At 46.7% G+C, this 26,582-nt stretch overlaps 1 protein-coding gene across 1 annotated transcript in view; it reads left to right on the forward strand.

Annotated features, from left to right (window-relative positions):
• The window catches only part of CDC45 (cell division cycle 45), a 34,190-nt gene that overhangs the window by 3,688 nt on the left and 3,920 nt on the right, over positions 1 to 26,582 (forward strand). Inside the window, exons 5-17 of the mRNA XM_029922087.1 lie at positions 313 to 459; positions 6,729 to 6,784; positions 8,386 to 8,434; positions 9,963 to 10,024; positions 11,910 to 11,960; positions 13,246 to 13,365; positions 14,974 to 15,105; positions 15,375 to 15,473; positions 16,060 to 16,221; positions 21,741 to 21,879; positions 21,962 to 22,045; positions 23,639 to 23,757; positions 26,256 to 26,332. Coding sequence (XP_029777947.1) covers positions 313 to 459; positions 6,729 to 6,784; positions 8,386 to 8,434; positions 9,963 to 10,024; positions 11,910 to 11,960; positions 13,246 to 13,365; positions 14,974 to 15,105; positions 15,375 to 15,473; positions 16,060 to 16,221; positions 21,741 to 21,879; positions 21,962 to 22,045; positions 23,639 to 23,757; positions 26,256 to 26,332 — 1,297 coding nt within the window. The remainder of the gene's footprint in view (positions 1 to 312; positions 460 to 6,728; positions 6,785 to 8,385; positions 8,435 to 9,962; positions 10,025 to 11,909; positions 11,961 to 13,245; positions 13,366 to 14,973; positions 15,106 to 15,374; positions 15,474 to 16,059; positions 16,222 to 21,740; positions 21,880 to 21,961; positions 22,046 to 23,638; positions 23,758 to 26,255; positions 26,333 to 26,582) is intronic.

Consider the following 26,582-nt stretch of genomic DNA (forward strand, 5'->3'; position numbering starts at 1 on the left):
GGGTGTCCATTTTGTTTGCTTGGAATGTGGCATGGGAGGGGAGTTTTTTTCCCAGACTTACATGACTGTGGATAGTTTTTTAATTTTTGGAATTTTTGCATATCGCATGCTGTAACTCCAATGCCTCAGTGAGAAGAGATGAAAGCAAGAAAATGAGAAAAAGTCCGAAATTCTCAAACAGGTGGCTCTTTGTACAGAAACCTTAATGAGTCAGCTCATTGGCAAATAAGATTCTGCAAGAGAAAACATGTAATGGAGAGTTTTCTGTCAATTAGAGAGAAGAGGCTTGATTGCTTTTTGTTTTAATCTTAGATCAAACTACTCATTAAACTAGATGATGACCTCGAAGTTCCTGCCTATGATGATATCTTCAGGGATGAAGAAGAAGATGACGAGCATTCAGGAGATGAAAGTGACAATGGGTCAGAGCCTTCTGCAAAGCGCACTCGGTTAGAAGAGGTGGGTTTTGGCCTCACCACAGTCTTGAGTAACGTCATTCCCAGAGGTCAGAGCTCAGACTGGAGCCTTCAGGGCCCATGGGTAGCTGGGATTCAGCAGGCCTGGGTATTGACCCTGGGCTCTGCTATCCCCTGGCTGCATGGCCTCAAGCAGGTTACTGAACTTCTTTGATCTTTGACATCCTTGTCTGTACAGAATTTCATCAGATGAAATGAAACTTAGAGTCGCTCAGCTCTTCGCTTAGACAGCAGGCATTTTTAAAAAGCAATACAGAGAGTGGCACCTGGATTACTCAGTCGGTTTAACATCCAGCTCTTGATTTCGACTCAGGTCATGATGTCACAGTTTGTGGATTCAAGCCCCTTGTTGGGCTCTGCGCCGACAGCACAGAGTCTACTTAGGATTCTCTCTCCCTCTCTCTGCCCTTCTACTGCCCATGTGCTCACTCTCTCTCTCTCTCAAAGTAAATAAACATTAAAAAAAAAAAGCAATACAGAGAAATGATAAATAGCATAAACATCCCCTCCCTGTCGTACTCCCCTCCAGACTCACTCTCTGTACTCACCATGAAGGAATGACATAGGTCCGTGGCCTTCAGGCAGGCTCAGTCCCCAGTGATCACTCCAGGGCAAGTATCTTGTGTGCAAAGATTAGAGTTTAAGCCTGTGAGTCTTGGGTCTGAGACACTTACCTGATCTGGGGCATGACCAACGGAAGTGGCCTGCCCAATGCTGGTGGCTTCTACTACATAGAAAATTCAAAGTGGGAAGTGGTTGTTCCTCTAATAGGAAGGCCATGTTTTATTCTAGTGTTCAGTGTTGTGGAAGAAGCTGATGCCATCTGATTCCCAGTCCTTAGTGTACATTCTGAAATTTGCCTCTGGAATGTTTCATCCTTGGCCTGACATTTCTCAATACGGTGTTTTAGCAGAGCTCTTTTGAGCCATTTTCGGGACATTCAGGACATTCTGTCCATCTGGGGTGTGTGTCCTGTAAAGGTAGGAGTGTTTTCTCCTTACCTTCCCTGCCTTTGGGCAGTCCTTTCTCTGGAGTTTTGGGTAGTCTGATCCGGAACCACAGACACATTCTTAGGTTCTCTTTCCTCTCATCCAGCTCTTTATCTGCTCCATTCTCTGGCCAACTTCTGGTCTTTATCTTCTAATCTTTGATTTCTAAGAGCTCTTTTTTTGTTATCTGCTACTCTTTTTTTTTTTTTTTGCATTCTTTTAACTATTGATGAACTGCTTTCTATCAGGCTCCAAATATCAGTATTCTGTGGAATTTTCCCTAGAAACATTCATGTTCTGCAGATAAGAGTCTTGGAATTCTCTATTCTGACTAATAAATATATTTCAGCACCCACTCTGTGATAGGTATCAGTTAGGCCCTGGGGTCCCCAAGGGAGAACAAGGCCTGCCCTCACAAAGCTTCCTGTCCAGGGGGGGAGACATAAGGAATACGTAAATGAGCATAGGTCAAGGTTGGTTTCAGGTGGAAAGCTATATCGTATCAGCAAAAATAAAGCAAGGTAAGGGACTGGACAGGGCATGGGCTGCTTTTATGAAGGTGGCCATGGACACTTGATCTGAATGAGAAAGGAAAGAGGCAGGAGGGTCCCTAGGAGGTACATCCAGTGCAGTGTCCACAGACACAAAACTCTGAGGGAGGAGGCGGCAAGCTAGAACTGACAGGAGGGTTTGGCAATAAAGAGAATGTCATTGGTCTTGACGAGGTGTCAGAACATGTCAGAGCATCCATTGACATGCTTAATGCCATTTATTTAGAATCTGAGTTTGTGAATGCTTTCTACAATATTCACATGCATAATTAGGCATATGTAAAATGCATAATTTCCCACCGATTTTTTATTTTGAAACAATTTTTGATACATACAACAGTTGAAAGGATAGTACATTGAATACCCATATACCCTTTTATCCAGCAATGTTGCACATTTGCCACATTTTGCCACGTTTGCCTTCTTTCTATATATGTTTTTTGTTGTTTTTTTGTCTTATGGTAAATCATTTGAGAGTAAGTTGCAGGGGCACCTAGGTTGCTCAGTCATTTAAACATCTGGCTCTTGATTTCAGCTCAGGTCATGATCTCGCAATTCGTGGGTTCAAACCTTTACTGGGCTCTGTGCTAAAAGTGTGGAGCCTGTTTGGAATTCTCTCTCTTTTCCTCTCTCTCTGCCCCTCCCTCCCATGCACATACATTCTGTCTCCCAAAATAAATAAATAAGCTTTACTTTTTAAAGTATTTGTTTATGTATTTTGAGAGAGAGAGAGAGAGCGCGCACGGGAATATGTATGCATGTAAGAAGGGGAGGGGCAGAAAAAGAGGGAGAGAGAAAATCCGAAGCAGGCCACACACTGTCAGCACAGAGTCCAGTGTGGGGCTCGATCCCATAAACTGTGAGATCATGACCTTAGCTGAAATCAAGAGTTGGATGCTTAACTGAATGAGCCACCCAGATGCCCCTACACAAATAAACTTTAAAATGCATCTTTTAAGGGCATTCTCCTATATAAATGCAATACCATTATCATACATAAGCAGTTAACAGTGTCATCTAATATTAAACCCATATTCAAATTTCAGTTGTCCCCAAAATAGATTTTGCAGCTGCTTTTGTTTCTCAAGCATCATCCAACCAGGGCTGGCACATTTGCATTTAGCTATTTCTCTTCATTGTCTTTTTAAAAAATACTTATTTATTTATTTATTTATTTATGTTTATTTATTATTGAGACAGAGAGAAACAGAGCATGAGCAGGGGAGGGTCAGAGAGAGCGGGAGACACAAAATATGAAGCAGTTTCCAGGCTCTGAGCTGTCAGCACAGAGCCCGACATGAGCTTTGAACCTACAAACCATGAAATTATGGCCTGAGCCGAAGCAAGACACTCAACTGACTGAGCCACTGAGATGCCCCAATATTTATTTATTTAGGTGATCTCTACACCCAACATGGGGCTAGAGCTCATGGCCCTGAGATCAAGAGTCGTATGCTTCTCTGATTGAACCAGCCAGGCACCCCTCTTACTGGTCTTTTCACCTAGACCAGGACCCCACCTCTTTGTTTTTTCTTTTTTCTCTGTTTTGTTTGGAGTCACATTCGAGGCCGATCCAGTTTTCTAATATTTATCACTTGTTCGTGGAGTACTTTTACTTGCTCCTCTACCCTTGCATTTTCTGTAATCCAAGTTTAGGGCTACATACTTGATTTTGGTAAGAGTTAGCCCTTGGAGAATACTTCAGTGGTAATTAAATCTTCATGATTTGTAAATATACATGGATTCAAGATACAGTCTCAGAAACATTTTTATTACTAAGGGTGCACACTCAAAGAGATTTAGAGAAAACAGGCTATAAATGTGAAAACGTTACTTTCCTTTACTTCCCTTACTCTCCTCTGTTTATGTGAGTTTCTTAATTATATTCTCTGTGTACAGAGATCCACCTCATACAATGGTATAAATTTGGCTTCAAAAATCAAGCGTGATAAGCGTGATTCTATTCTAAAATTCAAGAGCATAAGGAAAGCCCATTGTATTTACCCAATTTTTACTCAGCATGTTCTTCCTTCCATCCTGAAGTTCCAAGGTTTTTTCTTTTGTCATTTTCTTTCTGTTTACAGAAGTCCTTTAACTTTTTTTATTTAGAGGCAATGTGCTGGCAGTAAATTCTCTGAGTGTTTCTTTTGCTGAGAATTTTTTTCTTTCTTTTTTTTAAAATTATTTTTAGTTTATTTTTGTGAGACAGAGAGAGACAGCGCGATCAGGGGAGGGTCAGAGAGAGGAAGGTACAGAATCTGAAGCAGGCTCCAGGCTCTGAGCTAGCTGTCAGCACAGAGCCCGACGCAGGGCTCAAACCCACAAACCATGAGATCATGACCTGAGCCAAAGTCGGATACTTAACCGACTGAGCCACCCAGGCCCCTCCCTTTTGCTGAGAATTTCTTGACTTTCCCCCTCATTCCTGAAAGATATTTTCATGGGGTGTGGGATTCAAGGTTAACAGCTTTTTTCTGTCAGTGTTTGAAAATGTTATGCTACTTCTTCTGGCCTCCGAGGTTTATAGTGAGAAATCTGCTGCCATTCATGGTGTTTTATCCTATATGTAAGATATCATTTTTCTTTTGCTTTTTTTGAGACTTAAAAAAAATGGGAGCTCTAATGTTCAGAGGTTTAATTCTGATGTGTCTTGGTGTGGATTTCTTTGGGTTTAACTTGTTGGGACCAGTCAACTTTTTGATCTGTAGATTTATCTCTTGCCAAATTTGGAGCCATATTTCTTCATTTTTAGGCATTATTTCTTCCAGGGTATTTTCACCCTTTTTCCCCTCTCCTTCCAGGGCACCAGTGACACAAAGGTTAGGTCTTTGGTTCTAGGCTCACATGTTACTGTTTGTTTGTTTGTTTGTTTTTCCAGTCCATTTACCCTCTGTTAATCAGACTGAATAATTTCTATCATTCTCTCTGTTGGTTCTTTCCTCTGTTCCTCCATTCTGCTCTTGAGCCCCTCTACTGAGTTTCTATTTCAGTTACCGTCATTTTCAGTTTTCAATTTCATTTTGGTTCTTCATTTTTCTATTTATTTGCTAAAGCTTCCTATATTTTTCATTTGTTTAAGCTGTGTTTTTAATTGCTTGTTGAAGCATTTTTGTGATGGCGGCTTTAAAAATCTTTCTCAGATAATTCTCACATCTTTGTCATCGTGCTGTTAGCATTTATGAATTTCCTATTTTGGTGTTCAGTTTGAGATCTTCCTGGCTCTTGGTATGGTGAATGCTTTTCAAATGAAACCTGGACATTTTTATATTCTGTTTTGAGACTCTGGGTCTTATTTAAGCCTTCTGTATTATCTGCTTTCTATGACATCACTCTGGCAAAGGAGGGGGTAGGCAGCATGTCTCTTTATAGCCAGGTGGAGATAGAAAGTTAAAGATTCCCCACTTGACCTCCATTAACCACTGAGAGAAATGGCTTGTTACCATTACCCCTTTACTGGACAAGGTCCAGGCTCACTACTTGGCCTCCTCTGATACCACCCCCGTGAGCATGTTGGGAGATGTTACAGGTGAAAGGTGGACGTGTTACAGGGAGGAGGTGTTCACCAGGGTGGGAGTCTAGGCTTTTGCTTTGTCTTTGCCGGTGGATAGGGGTGGGGCCACAGTATTTTTGGTAGTGGTGGCTGGATTAGACTAATTATTGTCTAAAAGTTTTCTGTCTTTCAAGGTTGCTCCTCAGGGTCCTTTGGCTTTTGTTGAGGACTTTTTTCTCTGTGCCTGTTGGTATTTCCAGGTTGCTGGCTTCAGCTCCAAGTCTGGGATCTATAAGCCAAAAAAACAAAACAAAACAAAACAAAACAAAAAACCCAGGGAACTCATTACCCTGTCATTCCTTAGATCTCAGGTTCCTTAGCTGATTGGCTTTCCTTTCCACCTTTCAGTCTTATTTTGTTTGCTTTATATATAGACAGTGTTTTTAGATACATTTAGTGGACATATAGGGAAAATTAGATGGGAAATTCCCATTTTTTTTGGAACTAGAAGTCTTGGGACCATGGATTTTTAAAACCACCACACTACCTCATACCTTTGCTGTGAGAACTAAACATATCGTGCCTGAAAAATTAGAATAGTGGCTGGCACGTGGACAGACATAGGTAACATTTGTGCTTATTGATCTGGCGGGGAAGCCAGTATGAAGTAGCTGTGTACTTCTGGATCACACAGTGGTGGGGACAATGGAAGGTGGAGTGGACAGATGGACAGAGGCCAGCCTGAGCAGGCGCTGAGGAGGCATTTGATCCTGTCCACGATATGGTGTCCATAGTGCCAGTGGGTGAGAGGGGGCCTGATCATCCCCCACCTCAATTCTTTTCTTTTCTAGAACCAGGCTGAGCTCAGGACATGGGAATGAATGACCCATGTTTTCCCTCAGGGGTCCATGCCTGATCAGAAACTTCTTGGGCTACAGGGGTACATTGCTGGCTTATTTGCTCAACCTCTTTTTTTTTAATGTTTATTTATTTTTGAAGGGGAGAGAGAGAGAGCTCTCGAGCAGGGGAGGAACAGAGAATGAAGGAGACACAGAATCGGAAACAGGCTTCAGGCTCTGAGCTGTCAGCACAGAGCCCAACTCAGGGCTCGAACTCACAAGCTGTGAGATCATGACCTGAGCTGAAGTCAGATGCTTAACCAGCTGAGCCACCCAGTCTCCCCTGTTTGCTCAACCTTTTGTTCTCTTTGTCCCTACATCAGGAGATAGTGGCACAAACCATGAAGAGGAGAAAAAGGAGAGAGTGGGAATCCCGGAGGTGAGTTTGTAGTTCAAGCAGCACCCCATGCCACAGACCCCACAATCCCTCGGGGATACCCATATTTTTCATGGCAACTGGGTACTTTGTGGGTTTTTTTCCATTTGAGGACAGCACATTTAGTGTGTGTGTTTTTTTTATGTTTATTTTGAGAGAGAGAGATTGAGAGTATGTGTGAGCAGGGGAGGGGCAGAGAGAGAGGGAGAATCCCAAGCAGGCTCCTTGCTGTTAGTGCAGAGCCCAGCACGGGGCTCAGTCTCACAAATCGTGAGATTGTGACCTGAGCCAAAATCAAGAATCAGAGGCTTAACTGACTGAGTCACCCAGGCACCCCCAATTCATTTAGTTTAGAGTCTCTGGGCTGGTGGCTTCAGGAGTAAGCATGTGTTCCCTGTTTCAGAGAAGACTTCTAGGTCTCCTCTGTATCATGCTGTGGTCTCACCAGTGGTAAGACTTCTAAATACATGTTCTCTGTTAGGGACTTTTATTTTTGTTGTTGTTCCAAATACAGTTTTATTTCTAAGTTCTTTCTAAATGAGGTAGATGCTAATTGTATAGAAGTTTTCATAGAAAAAATGTGTATGAGAAGGAAACTGAATTATCCAGAATTCCTCTTCATGTTGCAAATTAAAAAATTGAAGTGCTCTAGAGGCACCCGGGTGGCTCAGTTGGTAAGCATCCGACTTCAGCTCAGGTCTCTATCTCACCATTTGTGGGTTTAAGCCCCACATCGGACTCTGTGCTGACAACCAGAGCCTGGAGCCTGCTTCAGATTCTGTGTCTCCCTCTCTCTGCCCCTCCCCCATTCACTCTCTGACTCTCTCTCTTAAAAATAAATAATCATTAAAAAAAATCAAAACACTCTAAAAAAAATGGGAAGGTTATTGTAGCTTGAGGTGACCACGCAGTAGTGCCATTGAGCTGAGTATTCCTTACTCCATCTGGTCCCTGAAAGTCTCTGTTGTTCCAGCTGAGGGTGCTGTACTTGGCCAACCTCTCATGGAAGGACAATGAAAAACCATTTCAAGAAGTGTAAGGAAAAGGAAGGTGAATATAATCCATATTCACTGATTGGAAGACATTCTGGCTTTGAATCAATCTTCCTGGGGTATCCATACTGATGCGTATTTTATGTGATCATAACATCACCTAATTTTGCATTATTTTTTCTTAATCTAACCAATTTTTATAGTTCTAAACCACTTTTATGACCTGCATTATGCTTATATGGTCAATCCCCTTCTTTTCGAACTGGAGGTTACTTCTTCTATTTTGCCATGACAAAAAAGGCTACAATGAACAACCTTGTTTGTACACATAGTGTTGTCTTGCTTGTTCCTTTGAATTGCTGTCTTAGGATAGAAGCGGGATTCTAAGACTGTTCTATGCCGTTTCACATCTTCCAGAGCCACGAGCCTTTTATGTCACTAATCCTCCCTTTGCTGCACTGCACACGTGCACTCTGACAGCCCATAAGCAGATACAGAGGAGTACTGTGACTTAATCTTTTACTTTGAGTACTGTCAAGTTTTAGCGTTTTCCAAATGTTTGTCTTCCCTGCACTACTTCCTGTTGAAGTACTGCATTTTATGTCATTACAGAAGAGACATCCTCTTTGACTATGAGCAGTATGAATATCACGGGACATCGGTATGTACGGATAGGTGTACTTCACCGTAAAGTTCTGACTGTAGGGGTCAGTGTCCTAAAACCTGAGGAGGAATGAGCATAGGTTTTAGAACCGCAAAAGCCTGGTTTGAATCTAAGTCTCCTAACTCCTGTGTGACTGAGGACAGGTGGGGCAGCCTCTCTGAGACTTAAAGCTTCTGTTCCTCTGGAAAAGGCAGAGAACAACCCTCGTTTCAGAGGCAGGTGTTAGGATGATCCTTCACACCCAGTAGGTACCGAAAGGGCAGCAGCTTTTATTTTTGTTCGCCATCAAAAATACAAAACAAATCTGTAGTTACAGTACAGAGGCCCATCACTGCATGTGTTACAGAACCAGAATTTCACATGGAAAACTTACTGTGTTGACTCTGGTAGGGTTTTTAAAAATCATTATTATTAAAGAAAAATTTTTTAACTTTATTTATTTTGAGAGAGTACGCACAAGCAGGGAAGGGGCAGAGAGAAGGAGAGAGAATCCTGAGCAGGCTCTGAGCCATCAGTGCAGAATTTGATGTGGGACTCGAACTCATGAACTATGAGATTATGACCTGAGCCGAGATCAAGAGTCAGACACTTAACTGTACCACCCAGGCGCCCCTGATGCTGGTACTGTTTAGCAGGATCTCTAGGATTCCTAGAAAATAAATTTCCAGGAATATATCATGTGTTCAGTATTAGCGTTTGGCCCTGGGGCCTTGAACTCCTGAGTGCCATATTGTCAGCATCCCTTTTACTGTCAAGGTCTCGTTGTCCTTTGAAGGATCATCTTTTGCCCTCTCTGCTCTGCCCCAGCACATGGAAAATTTTAAGCAGTGGGAGGTGGATGGGGCAGTGGATGTCCAGCTCCCTCCAGATTTGTGAACGTTCTCTTGAATATCTTTGGTGGGCAGCCCAGCATTGCACAGCCAATGGGATGTTACAGCCTTCTGGTCAGACACTGATACCCCTTGTTGTCTCCTACCATAACCCAGACTCTCTGCTCACAGGAAGAGCAGACAGCCCTGTTAGAAAGATCTTCCTCACAGAGGTCCTGAGGCACCCTTCCTCTTTAATGTCCGGGTAACGGGAACCAAGGGCCTGCCTCATCCAGCCTTCCTGAAAGTGTGTGTAAGCCTGCCAGCCAGCCAGGAGGAGCCTGAGGATGTAGGTCTCTAACCTCCTGGCTTCAGTGCCTCCCCAGGTATCACCAAGGGACCCAATGAGATGGGTAGAGGCCCTAGCACAATGCTGTACTCGGATGTTCTCCCTTGCATGATGAAGTATGCACATAGAAATGACTAGTTAGCAGAAGAGACAGTGCAGATCACTTGAGTTACTCTGTCTTCCTCCCTTGGTTTGGCCTGGAATCCACCCATGCTTCCTTCCCTAGCTGGGAAAACCTTTGATTGGCAGGGGCTTGCCTGGGATCCTGGGCTGGGCAACCCAGTCCCAGTGCATACCCCTCCTAGTAGCACATCTGCCTTGGACCTCAGGCTTTTTCTTCCTTCCTTCCTTTCTTTCTTTTTTTCAGTCTGCCATGGTGATGTTCGACCTGGCCTGGATGATGTCCAAGGACCTGAACGACATGCTGTGGTATGTAGGTCCCAGTCAAGACCAGTGCTGTGTGGGGCTTCCTTCTCCAAGTAGTTCTGTCCTCCCACAGTGAGAAAAGGATCTGGAAGAAGACATCACTGTGCGATCCCCACCAAGAACATGGGACACAACCGCTTTCTGGCAATGAGTGTAGCCCTGGTTTTCTTCCTATGAGGCTCTTGTCTGCATACAAACTCCTAGGGGACATGTAGGGAGCACTGTCGGGTGTGGAGGGTCGGAGAGTGGGGCCTGAGTGCAGCTCTACCCTTCCCACCCTACCACTCAGCCTTGCTGCCTGGTAAATTCAGGTAACAGGAGGAGCGTGAGATTTGAATTAGGCAGCCCTCACAAGACAGCTTGGCTTCCCTGGCATACCATGAAATCTGGCACAGGAATAACTGTTAGCTCACCTCTGAGTTTGCTGCACTGGCTACAAGCAGGAGCACTCAACACACGGGTGCCATACACAGGCTGGTATAAAAACTAAACCGAGTCTGAGGAAAGAAAGTACAGGTCTGGCCTGCTCCACCCCCTCGGTCCTCTGTTCTGGTTCTGGTTTTCTCCTCTACGAGATGAGGCGGGGATGTTCTTTCCAGCCCGGAGCCCATGGTGGGGATTGTAATGATATTTGCTGAATCAGGGTTTTATGACAGCCAGGTGCTGGAGCAGGACCAAATCCCTGGCCACACCTAGGCCCTGGGGTGCTCTGTCAACACGAGCAGATGCCCACCTGCTATCCTTAGGCAATTGGCTCAGCTCTCTTAACCTCAGGTCCTCCTGCGTGGTGTGGACTGACAGTCCCATTCCCTGGCACCGGGGCCAGCTGTGCATCAAGAGATCTTGGGAGGCCAAGTGGGAACACCATACTATGCCCTGTATCCACAGCATGTGACTGCCATGTCAGCATTGGGGAACCTTTGGTGAGCACCTACTGTGTGCTCGGGGGCACCCTTGACAGCCCGGTCACAACAAGCACCTCCAGCTTAGCACTGATATCAGAATATGCCCCCTTGAAATGCCTCCAGAAAACTCCAGAAATGGCACAAGAACAAGTACAAAATAATCAGATACAAAATATATGCCCAGGAAGGTTGGAAGGAAGAAAGGGTGGACTGGGGAAGATGCCCCAGGGTGGCATTTTTTGAAGAAGACCCTCTGAGTAACGGCTTACTGCACTGACAAATATGGTGGGATGCTTTAATGCCCTTCGCCCACATGAACCTTCCAGGGCCTTCTCCATCTCACTGCTCCCGCATCTCTGGCTGTTCTTGGCTCTGGCCTCAGAGGGGGATCTTAAAGGACGCTGCCTGGGGACTGACAGGGTATACATACCTGAGATCCTGGTCCCTCCTGCCATGGCTGGTCATGGTCCTCGGGAGGTCAGGCCGGCCTCCCTCATCCCATCCACAAAAGATGAGCTTAGAGACAGGACTTTGGGAGGCTCTTAAGAATCCTAAATTCTGTGACTCTGTGTCCTGCCATTTTATACCAAGGCAACAGACATGGACGTGATGAGGGTCTGCTATGCTGCAAGGCATGTTACAGAGGGGCAGGTGACATGAGGGGCTCTCGGAAGTAGAGTGACACGCCAGGATCCACCACACCTGAGCATGGAGTCAGCTGCAGCTCTACTCCAGAAAGATGAGCTTGGAAAGTGTTAGGGTCAGCCACTTAACAGAGACCACGTCAGGCCTGTCACCCTTGCCCTGGGAGATCTTCTTGTGGACCAAAAGCTCCCACTGCAGTGATGCTATGCTGGGAGCCCTGAGTTGGCCCCATAACCTTCTACCCCACAGAGGAAAGACTGACTGTCGGGTGGTGGGCCTGGGCCAGGCCATGCCTGGCAGGATGGTCCTGTGAACTTTGTTGGGCTCTTCTCTTTCAGGTGGGCCATCGTTGGATTGACGGACCAGTGGGTACAAGACAAGATCACCCAGTAAGGATGCACTCTCTCAGGCTGTCAAAGGTTGGCCTGTGCTGTGGCCATGTGCATGGCCTGGCTGCAGTCCAGTTTTGCCATGGGAAGATGGGTGGCAGAGCCCTGTTGAGGAGGGGGTTGGCCTGGGACTGGATCCTCGTCACCCAGGAAGGGCTTAGAACTAGGCCTTGTGTGGATGCTTCGTCCACCCTCGGAGAGCCCAGCAGGTGGAGCCAGAGGTGAGAGGAGGGAGCTCAGTCTCTTGGCTCTCCATGTGGTCTTTGCACAGTCAACATGGGGGCTCTGGGAGGAGGAGGTGAGGACCCCAGTAATCCTGCCAGGGAGGGTGGATATGATCTCAAAGGCAAGGGGAAGACTGGTAAGGACTGCCAGTAGGGCTGGCATGGAGCCGAATTCTCTTTTGCCCCTTGGTGAGTGGCCTTTAGTGTTCCCCATCACTCCGGATGGAGAGCTGAAAGGCTGCTCCAGAATACAGATACCTGGGAGGCATGGGGTGCCAGCACCACTTCTCATCCCCATTCTGGGGCCCATCAGGTAGAGACTCTAAGAGAATTGACAGGGACCCCAAACCTCACCCTGTCTAGGGACACCCTAGCCTGTCATCTGGCACAGCTTCTGTGTGCAGTTTTTCAGAGGCCCTTGCACCCCCATATTCTGCCTTTCCACCCTACTCTGCCCACCTGAGTCTTTTGGTATAGCCCAGGGACCAAGAGGGTTCTGAGTCTCATAGGCATTGACGCCATGCTGGGCCATGTTCCCCCTTCTCTATTAAAGATGGCATGGGTTGTGTGCCGTGTGGCACTGTCCCTGGCCTGTGGCAGCCCCTCACGTGAGGCTCCACTGTCACTGTCCTGGCCACCTGCAGGTGGACCTGTACTGGGCTCTGCCCTCTCCTGCTGGGCTTGAGGAGATCCACAACCTCTGCTGTGGACTACTGTCTGTCCACTTGACTGACTGCTGGACAGGGCTGTGGCCTCCCACAGTTCCTGCCCTCAGTAGGCCTCAAATTAGTAAGGGGAGGACAGCTTCCACCCAGAGGAGAGTGCAGGGTGGCAGGGGCCATGACCAGAGCCCATCCCTCCCAGCTCTGTCTACTCACATGCCCCCAGCCCCACTTCTTTGCAGAAGTGTGGACCTTCCTTAGTCCTGACAGGCACAGCCTGTCTAGTGGGCTAGGCCCTTAGCCTGTGAGGGGGGCCCCCGAGGGATGGAGGGACATGGCCTGGCTGCATGTGAAGGAGGAAGGCACCCACCCAGGCGGCTGGCAGTACTTTCATTCCAGGATGAAGTACGTGATCGACGTCGGCATCCTGCAGCGCCACGTGTCCCGGCACAACCACCGGAATGAGGACGAGGAGAACTCCCTTTCTGTGGACTGTACACGGATCTCCTTCGAGTATGAGTATCCTTGTGGTTCAGGCCTGCCAGGCACAGGCAGCACCCCTGCCCTCAGTTTCACACAGCCTCACACTGTTTTATCACATCTGCAGGTCCAGCTCACATCCCCCTGGGGGTGGTGTGGTTGTGACTGCGAAGCTGCAGGCCTAGATTGTACTACTGTGGCTACTGTGTCCCCAGGCAGGCAGAAGATGAAACAAAAGGCTTTGAGAAAGGGGCCCTGGTGTGCTCTCCAGGCTGGGCAAAGCACCAGGTACTAGGGAGTGGGCTCTGTCCTGGCTCTTCTGTGTGGCTTTGGCTCCTAAATGCCAGTGCTGTGTTTAGAAGCATCATCTATTTACTTACGGCTCATTGTAGGCCTGGTGTATGTGGGCAAGTGCACTGCAGGGCCTACCTGTGCAATGCAGGCAGTTTAATGATGAGCGCACTCTTGCCAAGCCAGCCAGGAAGCAGTAAGCCAGCATGTGATTACAGAGCACAAATGTTTCATGAGAAGGTGGGGCATTGATGGAGTAACCAGGGGCTTGTTGGTTGACAGTACTCAGGAAAGGCCTTTGGGAGGCCACATTTCAGGCTGAGACTCAGACACACTGAGTGGGAGGGAGGATAGCCTGGGCCAAGGCTGTGGCTGTGCAAAGTCCCTGGAGAGATGAGCGGGGTCTGAAGGTCAGAGAGCCCAGGACAGTGGGAGGTTTAGGAGGTTGGGGAGTTCAGTTCTTTATGCTTAAAAGGTCCCTGGGCTGCTGGTTGCAGGGAGACAGACTGTGGCAGCCATAGGTACAAGGCATGGCTGGGGCCTGCTGCTTCAGTGGTAGGTAGTGATGACAGGAATGACGTTATTCTTTGCCTGCTGGGATGGATGGGGACCAATAAACATGGGTTTGGACAGGTGAGTAGGAGGTCACATCTAGGAAGAGGTGCTAAATGTGAGGCATCTGAGCTCCCAAGATTGGGGAGCCCACCAGGACCTGACACAGGATGTCCAGGGATCAGGGCCCAGCCATCAGGCAGGGCAGCACCGAGGACAGGGTCTACCATGTGCCCAGAGGCCGAGCCTCAGGAGCAGGTGTGTTGGCAGAAGTGGTGTTAGGGCACCAGCATGATACTGGGAGGCAGGCTGAACCAGCCTGGCATCCTTCTTACACCCTTGGGATGGGGAAGAAGCGGCAAGCAGGGGGCTGGGGACAGGATCGCCCTCACACACAGCACCCTCACAGTCCTACCAGCAATAGTGTATTTAAGAAGAGGGGATTTTGTTCTGGGGGGCTCAGCAGAGCGACGGGTGTGGGGGAGGGCCAAGCTAGGTGTAGCACACAGGGGGAGATACTATGACAGCCTGGACTGTCATAGCCAGTCTTTGTAGCCATGAGGACTCTCTCTGTTACCACAGTACTTAGACTTTCAGAACCCCTGCACCTCAGTTTCCCCGTGTGTCCAACGGTGATAATGGTGTGCACACACCCCCTTATAAGCTCTCTCTATGGGTCAGATGAAGCTAAGGAGGTCAAAGAACCCCAGGTTGCCCGTGGGATAACCCGTTATGCAGGCAGGCTGTCTGGGGATGGGTGGAGCCATGCACTGCCCAAGCCATGGCCTCCTTGACTGGCCCCAGCCTCCGCCTGGCACTCTACCAGCACTGGTCCCTCCATGACAGCCTGTGCAACACATGCTACACCGCAGCCAGGTTCAAGCTCTGGTCTGTGCACGGGCAGAAGCGGCTCCAGGAATTCCTTGCAGATGTGGGGTGAGTCACTGACTTGGCCCAGAGGCCCCCACTCCTCCCAGCAGGGGAAAGGTCCCTCCCCTTTGTTGTGACCAACATCCAGAGGCTCCCTGTTTTTGCCTGAAGTGTCTCACTTGGAGACCCCAGAATGTTGTCCAAAGGCCCATATCTGAAGGCCCCTTTCTTGTGCACACTGGGACCCCTTGTGGAGTGTTCTTTGTCCCACTGGTGCTTGGCTAGGTCATCTGAATCCAGGTCACTCATGTGACTGGTGCTTGTCATCTTTCCAGCCTCCCCTTGAAACAGGTGAAGCAGAAGTTCCAGTCCATGGATGTCTCTTTGAAGGAGAATTTGCAGGAGATGATCGAAGAATCTGCAAATAAATTTGGGTAAATACGTTTTTCGGGATTAAGCTTCATTCAGGCTTCAGCTTTAACCTAAAATAATGCAAAAACAAGAATGCACAAACGTGACCTGTCTAGTCTTCTTCAAAGTTTTGAGTTTTCTTTGGATTAAAAGTAGGTCCAGGTCTAGAGAAGTCCAGGTCCTTACAGCCTGGGGCTGAGTTGCAGACCTCTAGGTCGATCTGGTCTATCCCTGACTAGACACAAAAAATGGCCATGGGAAGGGCCCACTGAGGCCAACTTCAGGCACACTTGGCCTCGAGGGTCCCATGGCTGCTTCCAGCATCCTGGGGTATGAGAGGGGCCGTACACACATCCCTGCTCTTCCCTCCAACAATTGGGACAGTTTTGGACAAGGCACTCAGTGTCCCAGGTTACAGGGCTAGTATGTCAGGTCTTCTTAGTCCCTCCATTCTTGAACTACAGGGGTCTTGCCATGAGCATTAGCAGGGGCAGGGAGGGACAGCAGTGCATCTGCTGGCCTGGCCTGCCGGTGAGAGCTCACCCACAACTTGAGAGCACTCCCACATGCGCACAGGGATGTCAGCAATCTTGCTTCCTCTCACTGCAGGATGAAGGACATGCGCATACAGACGTTCAGCATTCACTTCGGGTTCAAGCATAAGTTCCTGGCCAGCGATGTGGTCTTTGCCACCATGTCACTGATGGAGAGCCCTGAGAAGGACGGCTCAGGGACAGATAGCTTCATCCAGGCTTTGGACAGTCTCTCCAGGTAGTGGGTGTGGCTGTGGACCACGGTCCCTCATCCTAACACTCTTCAAGGAGGCAAGTCAGAGGGACTCCAGGGGCATGAGGGTGACAAAATAATCACAGTCTGCCAGACCCTGGGGAACATGTGACACATTTCCTGTCCATCTTCAGTATGTGTCACTTCCTCCTAAACCCTTTCCTTCTTTCTTTTTGATTTTTAATCATCATTTTTTACCTTCTTTACCTCTTCAGGCATTATTTGTGGTGTTTATTCATTCTTGTGTGTCTTTTCCTAGTTTAATCTTCATTCATCAATTATCTGCCTTTTATTTTTAATTTTTTCTTATTTCATTTCCTGAGATATCTCATTTTATTTTTTGTTTTTAATGTCTCTGAGCTTGCTTTGAAATAGAATATGGCAGTATTGACCTTCTGGGAGCACATCTTTCTAGAGTTCTTTCATTGTCGATAGGGATGCTATTCTGCCCCCTATTCCCTTTGTTCTGATAGTAACTGAGAGGATTTGACCTTGGGCCTTGTCTCTTGCTTGGTTTTTTTTGTGTGTGTATAAATTTATCTTCCCTGACATTTTTTGGAGGAGGCATGATTCAGACAGCTTTCTAACTTCAGAGAACTGACCCTTCTGTTGCTATGCAGTCTTTAAAAATGTAGGGGTCTGCCTTCTGGGGTTTCCTGCCCTGTTTCCTGGCATCCTTTTTCTAAGCAGCTTTATTGAGCTATAATTTGTACACCATATAATTCACCCATTTAAGGTGTACAGTTCAATGGCTTTTATTTATTTTTATGTTTTTTATTTATTTTTGAGAGACAGAGAGAGACAGCATGAGCCGGGGAGGGTCAGAGAGAGAGGGAGACACAGAATCTGAAATAGGCTCCAGGCTCTGAGCTAGCTGTCAGCACAGAGCCCGACATGGGGATCAAACCCATGAACCGTGAGATCATGACCTGAGCTGAAGCCGGAAGCTGGACACTCAACCAACTGAGCTACCCAGGTACCCCTGCAGTTCAATGGCTTTTAGTATATTTACAAGGTTGTGCAAATATCACCACTACCTAATTTTAGAATGTATTTTTTGCCTCAGAAAGAAGCCCTGCTCCCCTTTCTCATCACCTCCCAAATCTCCCATCTCTCCAAGCCCTGGGCAATCACTAATCTACTTTCTGTCTTCATAGATTTGCTATTTTGGACATTTGCTATAAACGGAATCTGACAATACATGGCCCTTTTATGACTGGTTCCTTTCTCTTGGTCTAATATTCTCAGGGTTCATCCATGTTGCAGCATGAAGAAATTTCCTTCCTTTTTATTGCAAATAAGACTCTCTTACATGGACATACCACATTTTATTCATCCATTGATCAGTGGTAGTTTCTACCTTTGGACTGTTACGGATAGTGCTGCCATAAATACACATAAGTTGTGTGGATATGTTTTCATTGCTCTTGCGGATATGTCTAGGAATGGAATTTCTGGGCCATATGGTAAGTCTGTTTCATCTTTTGAATAATGGCCGGACTGTTTTCCAAGGTGATTACACCGCTGCGCATCCCGTCAGCAGTGTGTGAGTCTGAGTCTCCACACGCTCGACAGCACTTGTCGCCACCGTTGTTTTCCTCTGACAGCCGTCCTTGTGTGAAGGGATGTGATGTGGGATCTCATGGTGGTTTTTGATTTGTATTTCCCTCATGGCTAATGATGTTGAGCAGCTTTTCACGTGCTTAGTGGCTATTTGTAGATGTCGTTTGGAGAGCTCTATTCAAGTCCTTTGTCCATTTTTAAATTGTCTTTCTTATTATGAAGCTGTAAGAATTTTTTCATATATTCTAAATATAAATGCCTTCTCAAATACATGATTTGTAAATATTTTCTCCCATCCTATGGGTTATCTTTTCACTTTCCTGACAGTTTTTTGAAGCACAAGGTTTTAATTCCAGTCATATTCAGGTTATCTTTTTTCTTTTGTTTCTTATGTTTTTGATGTCATATCTAAGAAACCACTTCAGAGTTTTATAGCTTTTGCCTTTACATTAGGTGTATGATTCATTTGAGGTTACTTTTTGTGTCTGGTGCAAGGAACAACTCCAACTTAATTCTTTTGCATGTGTACATCCAAATTGTTCTTAATACCATTTGTTGAAAAGACTTCTTTCCCCCACTGCATCATTTTGGCACCCATGTTAAATATCTGTGGACTATAAAAATGGAGATTTATTTCTAGACTCTCAGTTCTGTTTCATCAATTTGTATGTCTGTTCTTGTGACAATACCACATGGTTTTGAATACCGTAGCTTTGTAGCAAGTTTTGCTTATTTTGTGTTCCTTGAAGTTCCATATGAATTTTAGGATTAGCTTGTCAGATATTGCAAAGAAGTCAAATTGCTTTGAACCTATAGATAAATTTGGGGAGTGTTGTTGTCTCAACAATATGAAGTCTTACAGTCCATGAACATGGAATGTTTTCCCGTTAGCTCAGATCCTCTTTAATTTTTTTCAGGAATGTTTTGAATTTTTCAGAGAATAAATTCTTGTGCTTCTTTTGTTAAATTAGTTTTTTAATGTTTATTTCTTTTGAGAGCGCATGCACAAGCAAGGGAGGAACAGAGAGAGGGGGAGAGAGAGAATCCCAAGCAGGCTCCACACCATCAGCACAGAGCCTGACATGGGGCTTGATCTCATGAGCTTTGAGATTATCACCTGAGCCGAGATCAAGAGTCAGACAGATGCTTAGCTGACCAAGCCACCCTGGTGCCCCTATTAAATTTATTCTTAAATATTTTATTCTTTTTGACACTATTGTAAATGGCCTTGTTTTCTTTATTTTTGTTTAGTGAATCCTATTGTATAGAAATACTGTTGATTTTTTTGTATATTCTGTCTTGCAATATTACTGAACTTGTTTATTAGCTCTAAAAGTTTTTTTCTTTTTAGCTGCAATAGATTTTAGTGTATTCCTTAGGATTTCCTATATACAAGATTATGTTATCTGCAAATAGAAATGGTTTTACTTCTTCCTTTCCAACCTAATTGCTAGAATTTCCATTACAATCCCAGGTGTGTTTTTATCTGTACCTTCTTTTTCCTTTTTCATATTATCTCTGTCTTACTCAATTTTGATTTCATTCTTGGCAGTTTCTCCTCAGTGAGGGACCCAGTGTGGAAAGGAGCTCAGGCTGGTCAGAGCTAGACTGCTCTGGCCCCCTATTCTTTACCATGGCCCCTAGCACTTTATCACAGCTCCTTGTACTCACCTGCTCTTGGACAGGCCAAACTCTCATTTTGGACCACTGTTCTCCAGTTGTCTAGAGTTTTTAATCATTCTTAGCTCTCACTGCTTCTCTGCTCCCTCCCACACTGACTCCCAATGATACACCAGTCTTATGGCCAAATGGTAGTCTATTCCCCCTGCTTATATTTGCGGATCTATAGTATTCCTTCATTCTCTTGGTCTAAGTGAGAGTCCCAGGCTTTTGGTTTTACAATACGGTTGCTCTATCTATTTTTACCTAGAAATATGAGGAAATCTCAAACCTATAGTACCAACTGTTGAGACCCTCATCCCAGAGTTGATGGAGCGGTTTTAGACATTGTTTACTGACTTCCTGCTATGACAGAACATTTATTCCTCTTTTGTGCTCCTTTCCTCTCCTGTGCCACTATTTTTAGCTCCTTTGTAACTGTAACATACTTACATCTTGTTCTACCACCATTGTCCCTAATCTCCCTACTTTGTAAGAAAAAGATATTAGCATTCTTACTTTTCTCTTTGTCCATACTTTCTACTTTGTGAGATCTATGCTTTTACATTTTTAGGGTTAATAACACTTAATCTTGGTTATAGAGAATAGACTGCAAGTCATCTATCTCATCCTTGACTGTAGATTGATTCTAAAAGATGAAAATCAATGTTCTAGAAGCACTCATGTGCAGTGGTTAATGTTACTTTCTGATCCTGTTCTTTGTTTTTCCTGGAGCTCTTACTGCTTTCTTTATCATATCCAATTTTTTCCCAGCTCTGCTTCCAGGAGGTATTCCTTTAGTCCCTTTTGTCTAGGAGAGCCTGGGGTTCTGTCTTCTGACACCAACCTGGATCTGCAGCTCTCTAGGCCTGCTATTTGCTGCCACCGCTGATGTTTGGCACTGACTATGCCAGTCACAGGCACTGACTGTGCCCTAGGTTAGAGCCAGTGTTTCTTAGGATCCTGATCTTTAGTGTTTTCATTTTGCTAGAGCACAATTCTCTTTCTTTAAAGGAAGAGCACATGTGAGGTAAATGTTCTGAGTCCTTGCACATCTGACAATATCTTTATTTTACCCTCGTCTGGTCCCTGGTATAGCTTGTATACAATTCAAGGTTGAAGGTAATTTCCAGTTAAATGTGGATTCTGTTTCTCCCCTGTCTTCTAGCAGCCAGTGGTGCTAATTGAGGTCTGAGCCATCTTAGTTCTTGTTCCTTTATCAATGCACCCCTATATCACCTAAGGAAGCTGGCAGGAGTTTTTCTTTTATTTCAGTGTTCTGTGGTTGCATAGTGATGTGTCTAGGGTGGATCTTGCTTCATGGATTGTACTGGGTTTTTAGGAAAGCCCTTTCGATCCAGATCCCCAGAGTTCTCAGCTTAGGAATGCTTTTGTACTATTTCTTTATTACTTCTCCCATACATACATAAGTGTTTTCTTATTCTTTCTTCCCTGCTCTGTCTCTGATTTTTGTCCTATGTTTTCCATGTTTGTCTTGTTCTTGGTGTTAAGGAAGTTCTTGACTTTATCCTCTAGCCTTTGAATGCATTTTTTATTTTTTTGCAATCACTTTACTTTCCACAAACATTTTGAGTTTCTGACTGTTCCTTTTTCATGGCATCCTGTTCCTGGTTTATAAATATCTTAGTTACCCAGATTTCTTTGAAGATTTTAATTAGAATTTATTTTAAGTTTTCTTTTGTTCTCCATATTGTTTCATCTAGGGTCATTTTTTCAGGGCACAGGTATTTCTTATATATCTGGTGGTCCTCATGATCAAGACGGGGGCTGTGGAAGCCTGGTGAGGCACTGAGTCTTTGGGCATAGCCTATAGGCTAGAAGGCATTGCTTCATCTTTGTGGATGGAGAGCCAATATGACGCTTTGGAACTTTTAACTTCTGGGTACACCTCTCCACAGAGAGTTCATTTTAATGTATTTAAAGGAAAACCCTCTTTTCTGGGAGGAAGGGTAAAAATCCATCTGTCAGGTTGGGAGTCGGGTAGCCCTTGACCTGGCCCCTCTGGCAGAGCCCTCTGTGTACCTTCCAGGGCCTGCTGTGCAGTGTCTTCCCTCTGTTGGCTTTCAGTTTCCGGTCTTCTGATGCCAGTACCCCCTCCCACATCTCATGTTTGTCATTGTGGGTTTATACATGTTTTATTCCTTCCTTTTATATGAAAGGGAACTCAGGAGAGAAAGAAACTCTCATCCCTATATACCCTCTCAGGAACCAGTGTTCTGTTTGTGACTCTGTGCTGAAGTTGTGTGTCTGCCCTGTTACAGGAGTAACCTGGATAAGCTCTACCATGGCCTGGAACTCGCCAAGAAGCAGCTGCGAGCCACACAGCAGATCATCGCCAGCTGCCTCTGCACCAACCTTGTCATCTCCCAGGGGCCCTTCCTCTACTGCTCCCTCATGGAGGTCAGGCTTCCTGTGGACAGCTGGGCTCCAGCCATGCCTGCCAGCAGCCCTGTCTGACTGTCTCTGTGTCCTCCCCCTGCAGGGCACTCCAGACATTGTGCTGTTTTCCAAGCCAGCATCCCTGAGCCTGCTCAGCAGACACCTGCTCAAGTCCTTTGTGTATTCGGTGAGGAGCTGGGTGGGTGGGTGCCAGAAGTTAGATGCCCAGAGCAGACCTTGGACTAGGCCTTAGAGGCTGGCCTTGAGGTACTGGTGGCCCTGCACCAGCTGGTGCACTCTCACTTTTCCTGATCTGTGTTTTCCTTAGCTGACCCTTAGGATCATCCAGTTCCTATAAGCTCTGATTTTGTAACTTTGCTATCCTGGTCACTTGGAAAGTAGGAAGGAACCTCATGGATAATGTGAGGCTAGGGTTTATGTTCAGATCAGGGAAAGCTGAAGTTGGTTGTAGCACAGACTTGCTTCCCAGCAAAAGTTTGTTTTCTGGGCTGGCTTTCCCTTTTCCATGTGTGGTTCCATCTTTTGTATGGCCTAACACCCTTCTTTGCCTTGGCCTAAGACACCCACCCTACCCAGCTAACATCAGGCTAACATACCCCCTGGATATGATCACAAAAGGGATGATACTGCACATGTCAACAATCAAAGTCTTACTCTGCTTCCTGGATGATAGTTTTTATTGGGGGCTACTTTAAACAAAACATTTAATAGGAGGTTGACATTATCTCATAACACTGAACTGACCTTTAAAATGATTATCTGAGTATTATGTGAAGACAGTCAAGTAATGACAAAAGTTGGACTAGGGACAAAACATGAGCTCTAAAGTCATCTAAGCTTCTTTTATTTTATTTTTTAATTTTTATTTATTTTTGAGAGAGAGACAGAGCGTGAGTGGTGGAGTGGCAGAGAGAGAGAGAGGGAGACACAGAATTTGAAGCAGGCTCCAGGCTCTCGGCTGTCTGCACAGAGCCTGACATGGGGCTCATTCTCATGAACCACGAGATCATAACCTAAGCCGAATTCGGACGCTTAACCAACTGAACAACCCAGACACTCCTGTCTAGTCCTCTTTTAAATCCCAGCCTCTTTGTTTACCAGTTGTGTGATGTGAGGGGAATTATTTGACCTCTAGCCTCAGTTTCCTCGTCTGTAAAATGGGTGAATGAATATCTACTTCACAGGACCTATCATTTTTCAGACATTCCTTAAGCAACTACCACCAGCCTGGCTCTGATATCATAGGGTGACCAATGACCCTAGTTTGTGTCCTTGGGTGCCCTTCAGTCCTGGACAAATCAGGACAGTTGGTCACCTTTGTCCTAGGGTGTGGATGCAATGAGTACAGCAGTGAAGGAAACACTTGAGTCTCCAAGTTGAAGGTGGATGCATGCTGCTAAGGAGACAGATGAGGAAAGATTATGTGTGGTGTCAGATGGTGACACATACCATGGAGAAGTTGAAGCAGGATGACAGAGAGGGGTTGGTTGGGCGGGATCCTCCTGGAGAAGGTGACAACTGCTTCAAGACCTGAAGGAAGTAATGGAGGGAATAGCAAAGGACTCTGGCACAGAAGGAAGCTGGAAATAGGGTGTCACAGCCTGGGGGGCAGTTGCATCGGGATTTGAGCATCTGTGGTGAGAGAAAGCCCCTGGAGGCTTTTGGGGAGTTGGGTGGCTGGCCCTGTTAGGGCTTCTAGGCACTGAGTGGTGCGCTCACCCTATAGGGTCGTGACTAAGGGTGCATTCTACCTCCGCAGACAAAGAACCGGCGCTGCAAGTTGCTGCCCTTGGTGATGACTGCACCCCTGAGTGTGGAGCAGGGCACAGTGACTGTGGTGGGCATCCCTCCGGAGACCGACAGCTCAGACAGAAAGAAGTGAGCCGGGTTCTGCATCTCCTGGGAGTTGGGAGCCCAAGGGGTATCACTGGCCCATGGGCTCTGCTGAGTTGGGTGATCTTTGCCCTCAACGCCACACCAAGGACAGCCTTTTCCACCAGGTGGTGGGACTACGAGGGTTAAATATGTGGGCTTCAGGTTAGCCGCTGAGCCTCTACCTTACCCCTTGACTGGACTTTTGAATTCTTTTAGTTTGTTCAGGTCCTCCCAAGCAAGAGAATTTGCCTTCTCCAGGAGCCAGATGGGCGCCACACCTATAGTGAGGGGTGATAAGGTATCCTGGCTCTGTGTGGCCTTGGGTGGGAACCCCAGCCCTTCCTGGGCTTGAAACCTGTTCTGAGGTGCAAACAGTTTATACTGAAAATCTGAGGGGTTTCAGGTCAGCCACCCCAGGAATTAGGCTTCATCTGGAAGGGTTCTTGAGACCAGCTCTGTGCAATGCCTTCAAAGCCCTCATGAATGATTACCATCTTGTTTGGGCCTCTCACTAACCTTTGAGGAGAGCCAGACAGTGTCTCCCATCCCTATCCCCACCCCAGTGAGTCAAATTCACTGCTCACTACATCCCAAATTCAGTCATTTTCCAAACACATTTAAAAGTTTAGTTATAAGAGCTGAACTACCAACGGCCATTCACTAGAGTGTGTACAGGGGCATGCACACCCAGACTGCCTGGTGGGTTGCTGTTCCAAAGCTGAGCTCACTTGCACCCGCATGGTTTGGGCACGAGGTAGAGAATCTAGCACCCACGCCCTCCCTGGCAGAAGTCTGCAGAACTGCTGTAGTCACCCAGACTGCAGGGTGGTAGCTCCCTGTCTTCCCTCAACCCTTTCTTTCTTTATTGTCTAGGAAACATTTTAGGCTCTTGCCAGTGGTGAACTTACGCATTTTGTTTTCTCACTGAGTATCAGCCCTTTATGCACATTTTTTCAAAAGTGACTTCTAGCAGTAGGAAACCTGTTAAATGAAGGTGACAATTTATCTGTCATCTCCGATTGAACGTTCAGGCTGTTTTTAACTTTTTGTTATGGACAGTGTACCAGTGGGTTTGTGAATGCATAGGCTCATCTTCTTGTGCTTTTGAGAAGCTTCTCCCACCGTCTTCTAAATGTCTTCCCTGCATCTGTTGGGCTGGGTTCTCACCCTCGTCCTGCAGCAAGGTCAGGTTTTCTCCTGCCCACTCCTTCCAGTCCTGGGTCGGCCATCAGGCAGGGCCTAGTTCTCCTTGCTACCCGCTTTATGCTCTGCATGGCCAGAGAGCCCTGTGACTAATCCCAAGGCAGCGTGTCACCATTCTTTGCCTCCCTGGCAGAATCTCAGTGCTCCCCAACACATCCCAAGAGGTGATCTTGGTCAGACACTGAGTGACAGCTGGCAGCAAAATAACTAGCTTCCCAGTAGGGCAGCTTGAGGGCCAAGGACCACTTAGTGTCTTGTGCCCTCAGTTTTCCCAGTTAGCTCTTACCGGCCTCTGCTGTAGAAGACCCTGGTCTTGGATCTTGATCACTCTTAGCTCGGGTTTGTGAGCTTTGACCTCCTTCTGTGTCTGCAAAGGCCATTTAGGTAGCAAGTTGGGAGAGACAATGGATATTTTTAAGACAAGTGCTTCCACGTTGCTGGGCTGCTTTCTAAAGCTATGCTGTGGGTCTTGGATTCAGTCATATGTTGTGGAGCTGGCCAGGGGCTCCTGGGCTGTGTTCCCAAGGCAGCCAGTAGGCATTCCCCTAATGGGCCACCACAGCTGCTTGTGTCCTCACTCTAGCCGTCCATTTGTTGCCGTATGTGGCTGTGGTCAGTGTTTTACTCTGGCTGGTGTGCAGTCTCTGATGAGAGTCACCGTAGAGATTTGAAGCACACCCCTCTGCCTGTTTTCTATGACTGTGAGCAGCCCAAGAGTCCCTTCCCCAGGATGCTCTCCCTGCATTGCCAGCCCTTACTACCTACAACAGCCCTGAGCCCCCAAAGGGGTGGGTATGCCTCCCTGCCCCACATCTGTCCCCTGGGCAGCCCAGCTAAGCCACACCCAGGGGTGCTCCTGCCCTGCTGAGTTGTGCAGCCCGGCCCTGCAAGCTCTTCCCATCCCCACCCTGCTGTGTGTGACCCAGTCTCACCTGAGACTCCCATCCCAACTCTGCTCCCATTGAGCTTCTGCTTCTCCTGTCCCAGCTGCCAGTATGGTGGCAGGCACGAGAGAGGCTATAGTCAGGGCGTACCCTGGGAAGTACCCAGGGACACTTGTGCCCTGAGGGCTGAACGGAGTCCAGCTGGCTGCTGAATAGCAGTGAGAAAAGGTGACTGTCTAGTGTGGGTGAGACCTCAGAGGACAATGGCCCAGGAAGGAGTAGGAGTGCCAACAGGCAGAACCAACAGCCAGGGAAGAGTCTGGGCCAATTCTAATGTGTGTCCTGGGTCCTGGGGACTAAGGAAGGTCCATTAAAGTGGATGGATGCCCAACAGGGCCTCTTATATGTCTACAGCTTTTTTGGGCGGGCATTTGAGAAGGCGGCGGAGGGCACCAACTCTCGGACGCTTCACAACCATTTTGACCTCTCAGGTAAGAGTTCGCTGCACTGGGGCCCTTTCAGGGTCAGCGCTGGCCTTGAACTAGGGAAGCTAGCATTGCTAGAAATGCCTTGCCAGCAGCCCTCTCATTGTCCTGGAGCCATCCCAGGGAGCTCCAGGACGCCCCTGGGGGGCTCTCAGGGCAGAGGGAACAGGTATTGCCCATAGACCTTAGGCCGGCCTTCAGCCTTACAGTCCAGCCCTTGAGACCACTTAACCACAGAGTCCTGAGGACTGGCCTC

Source organism: Suricata suricatta, chromosome 14 (genome assembly GCF_006229205.1).
Source record: "Suricata suricatta isolate VVHF042 chromosome 14, meerkat_22Aug2017_6uvM2_HiC, whole genome shotgun sequence".
Taxonomy (NCBI): Eukaryota; Metazoa; Chordata; class Mammalia; order Carnivora; family Herpestidae; genus Suricata; species Suricata suricatta.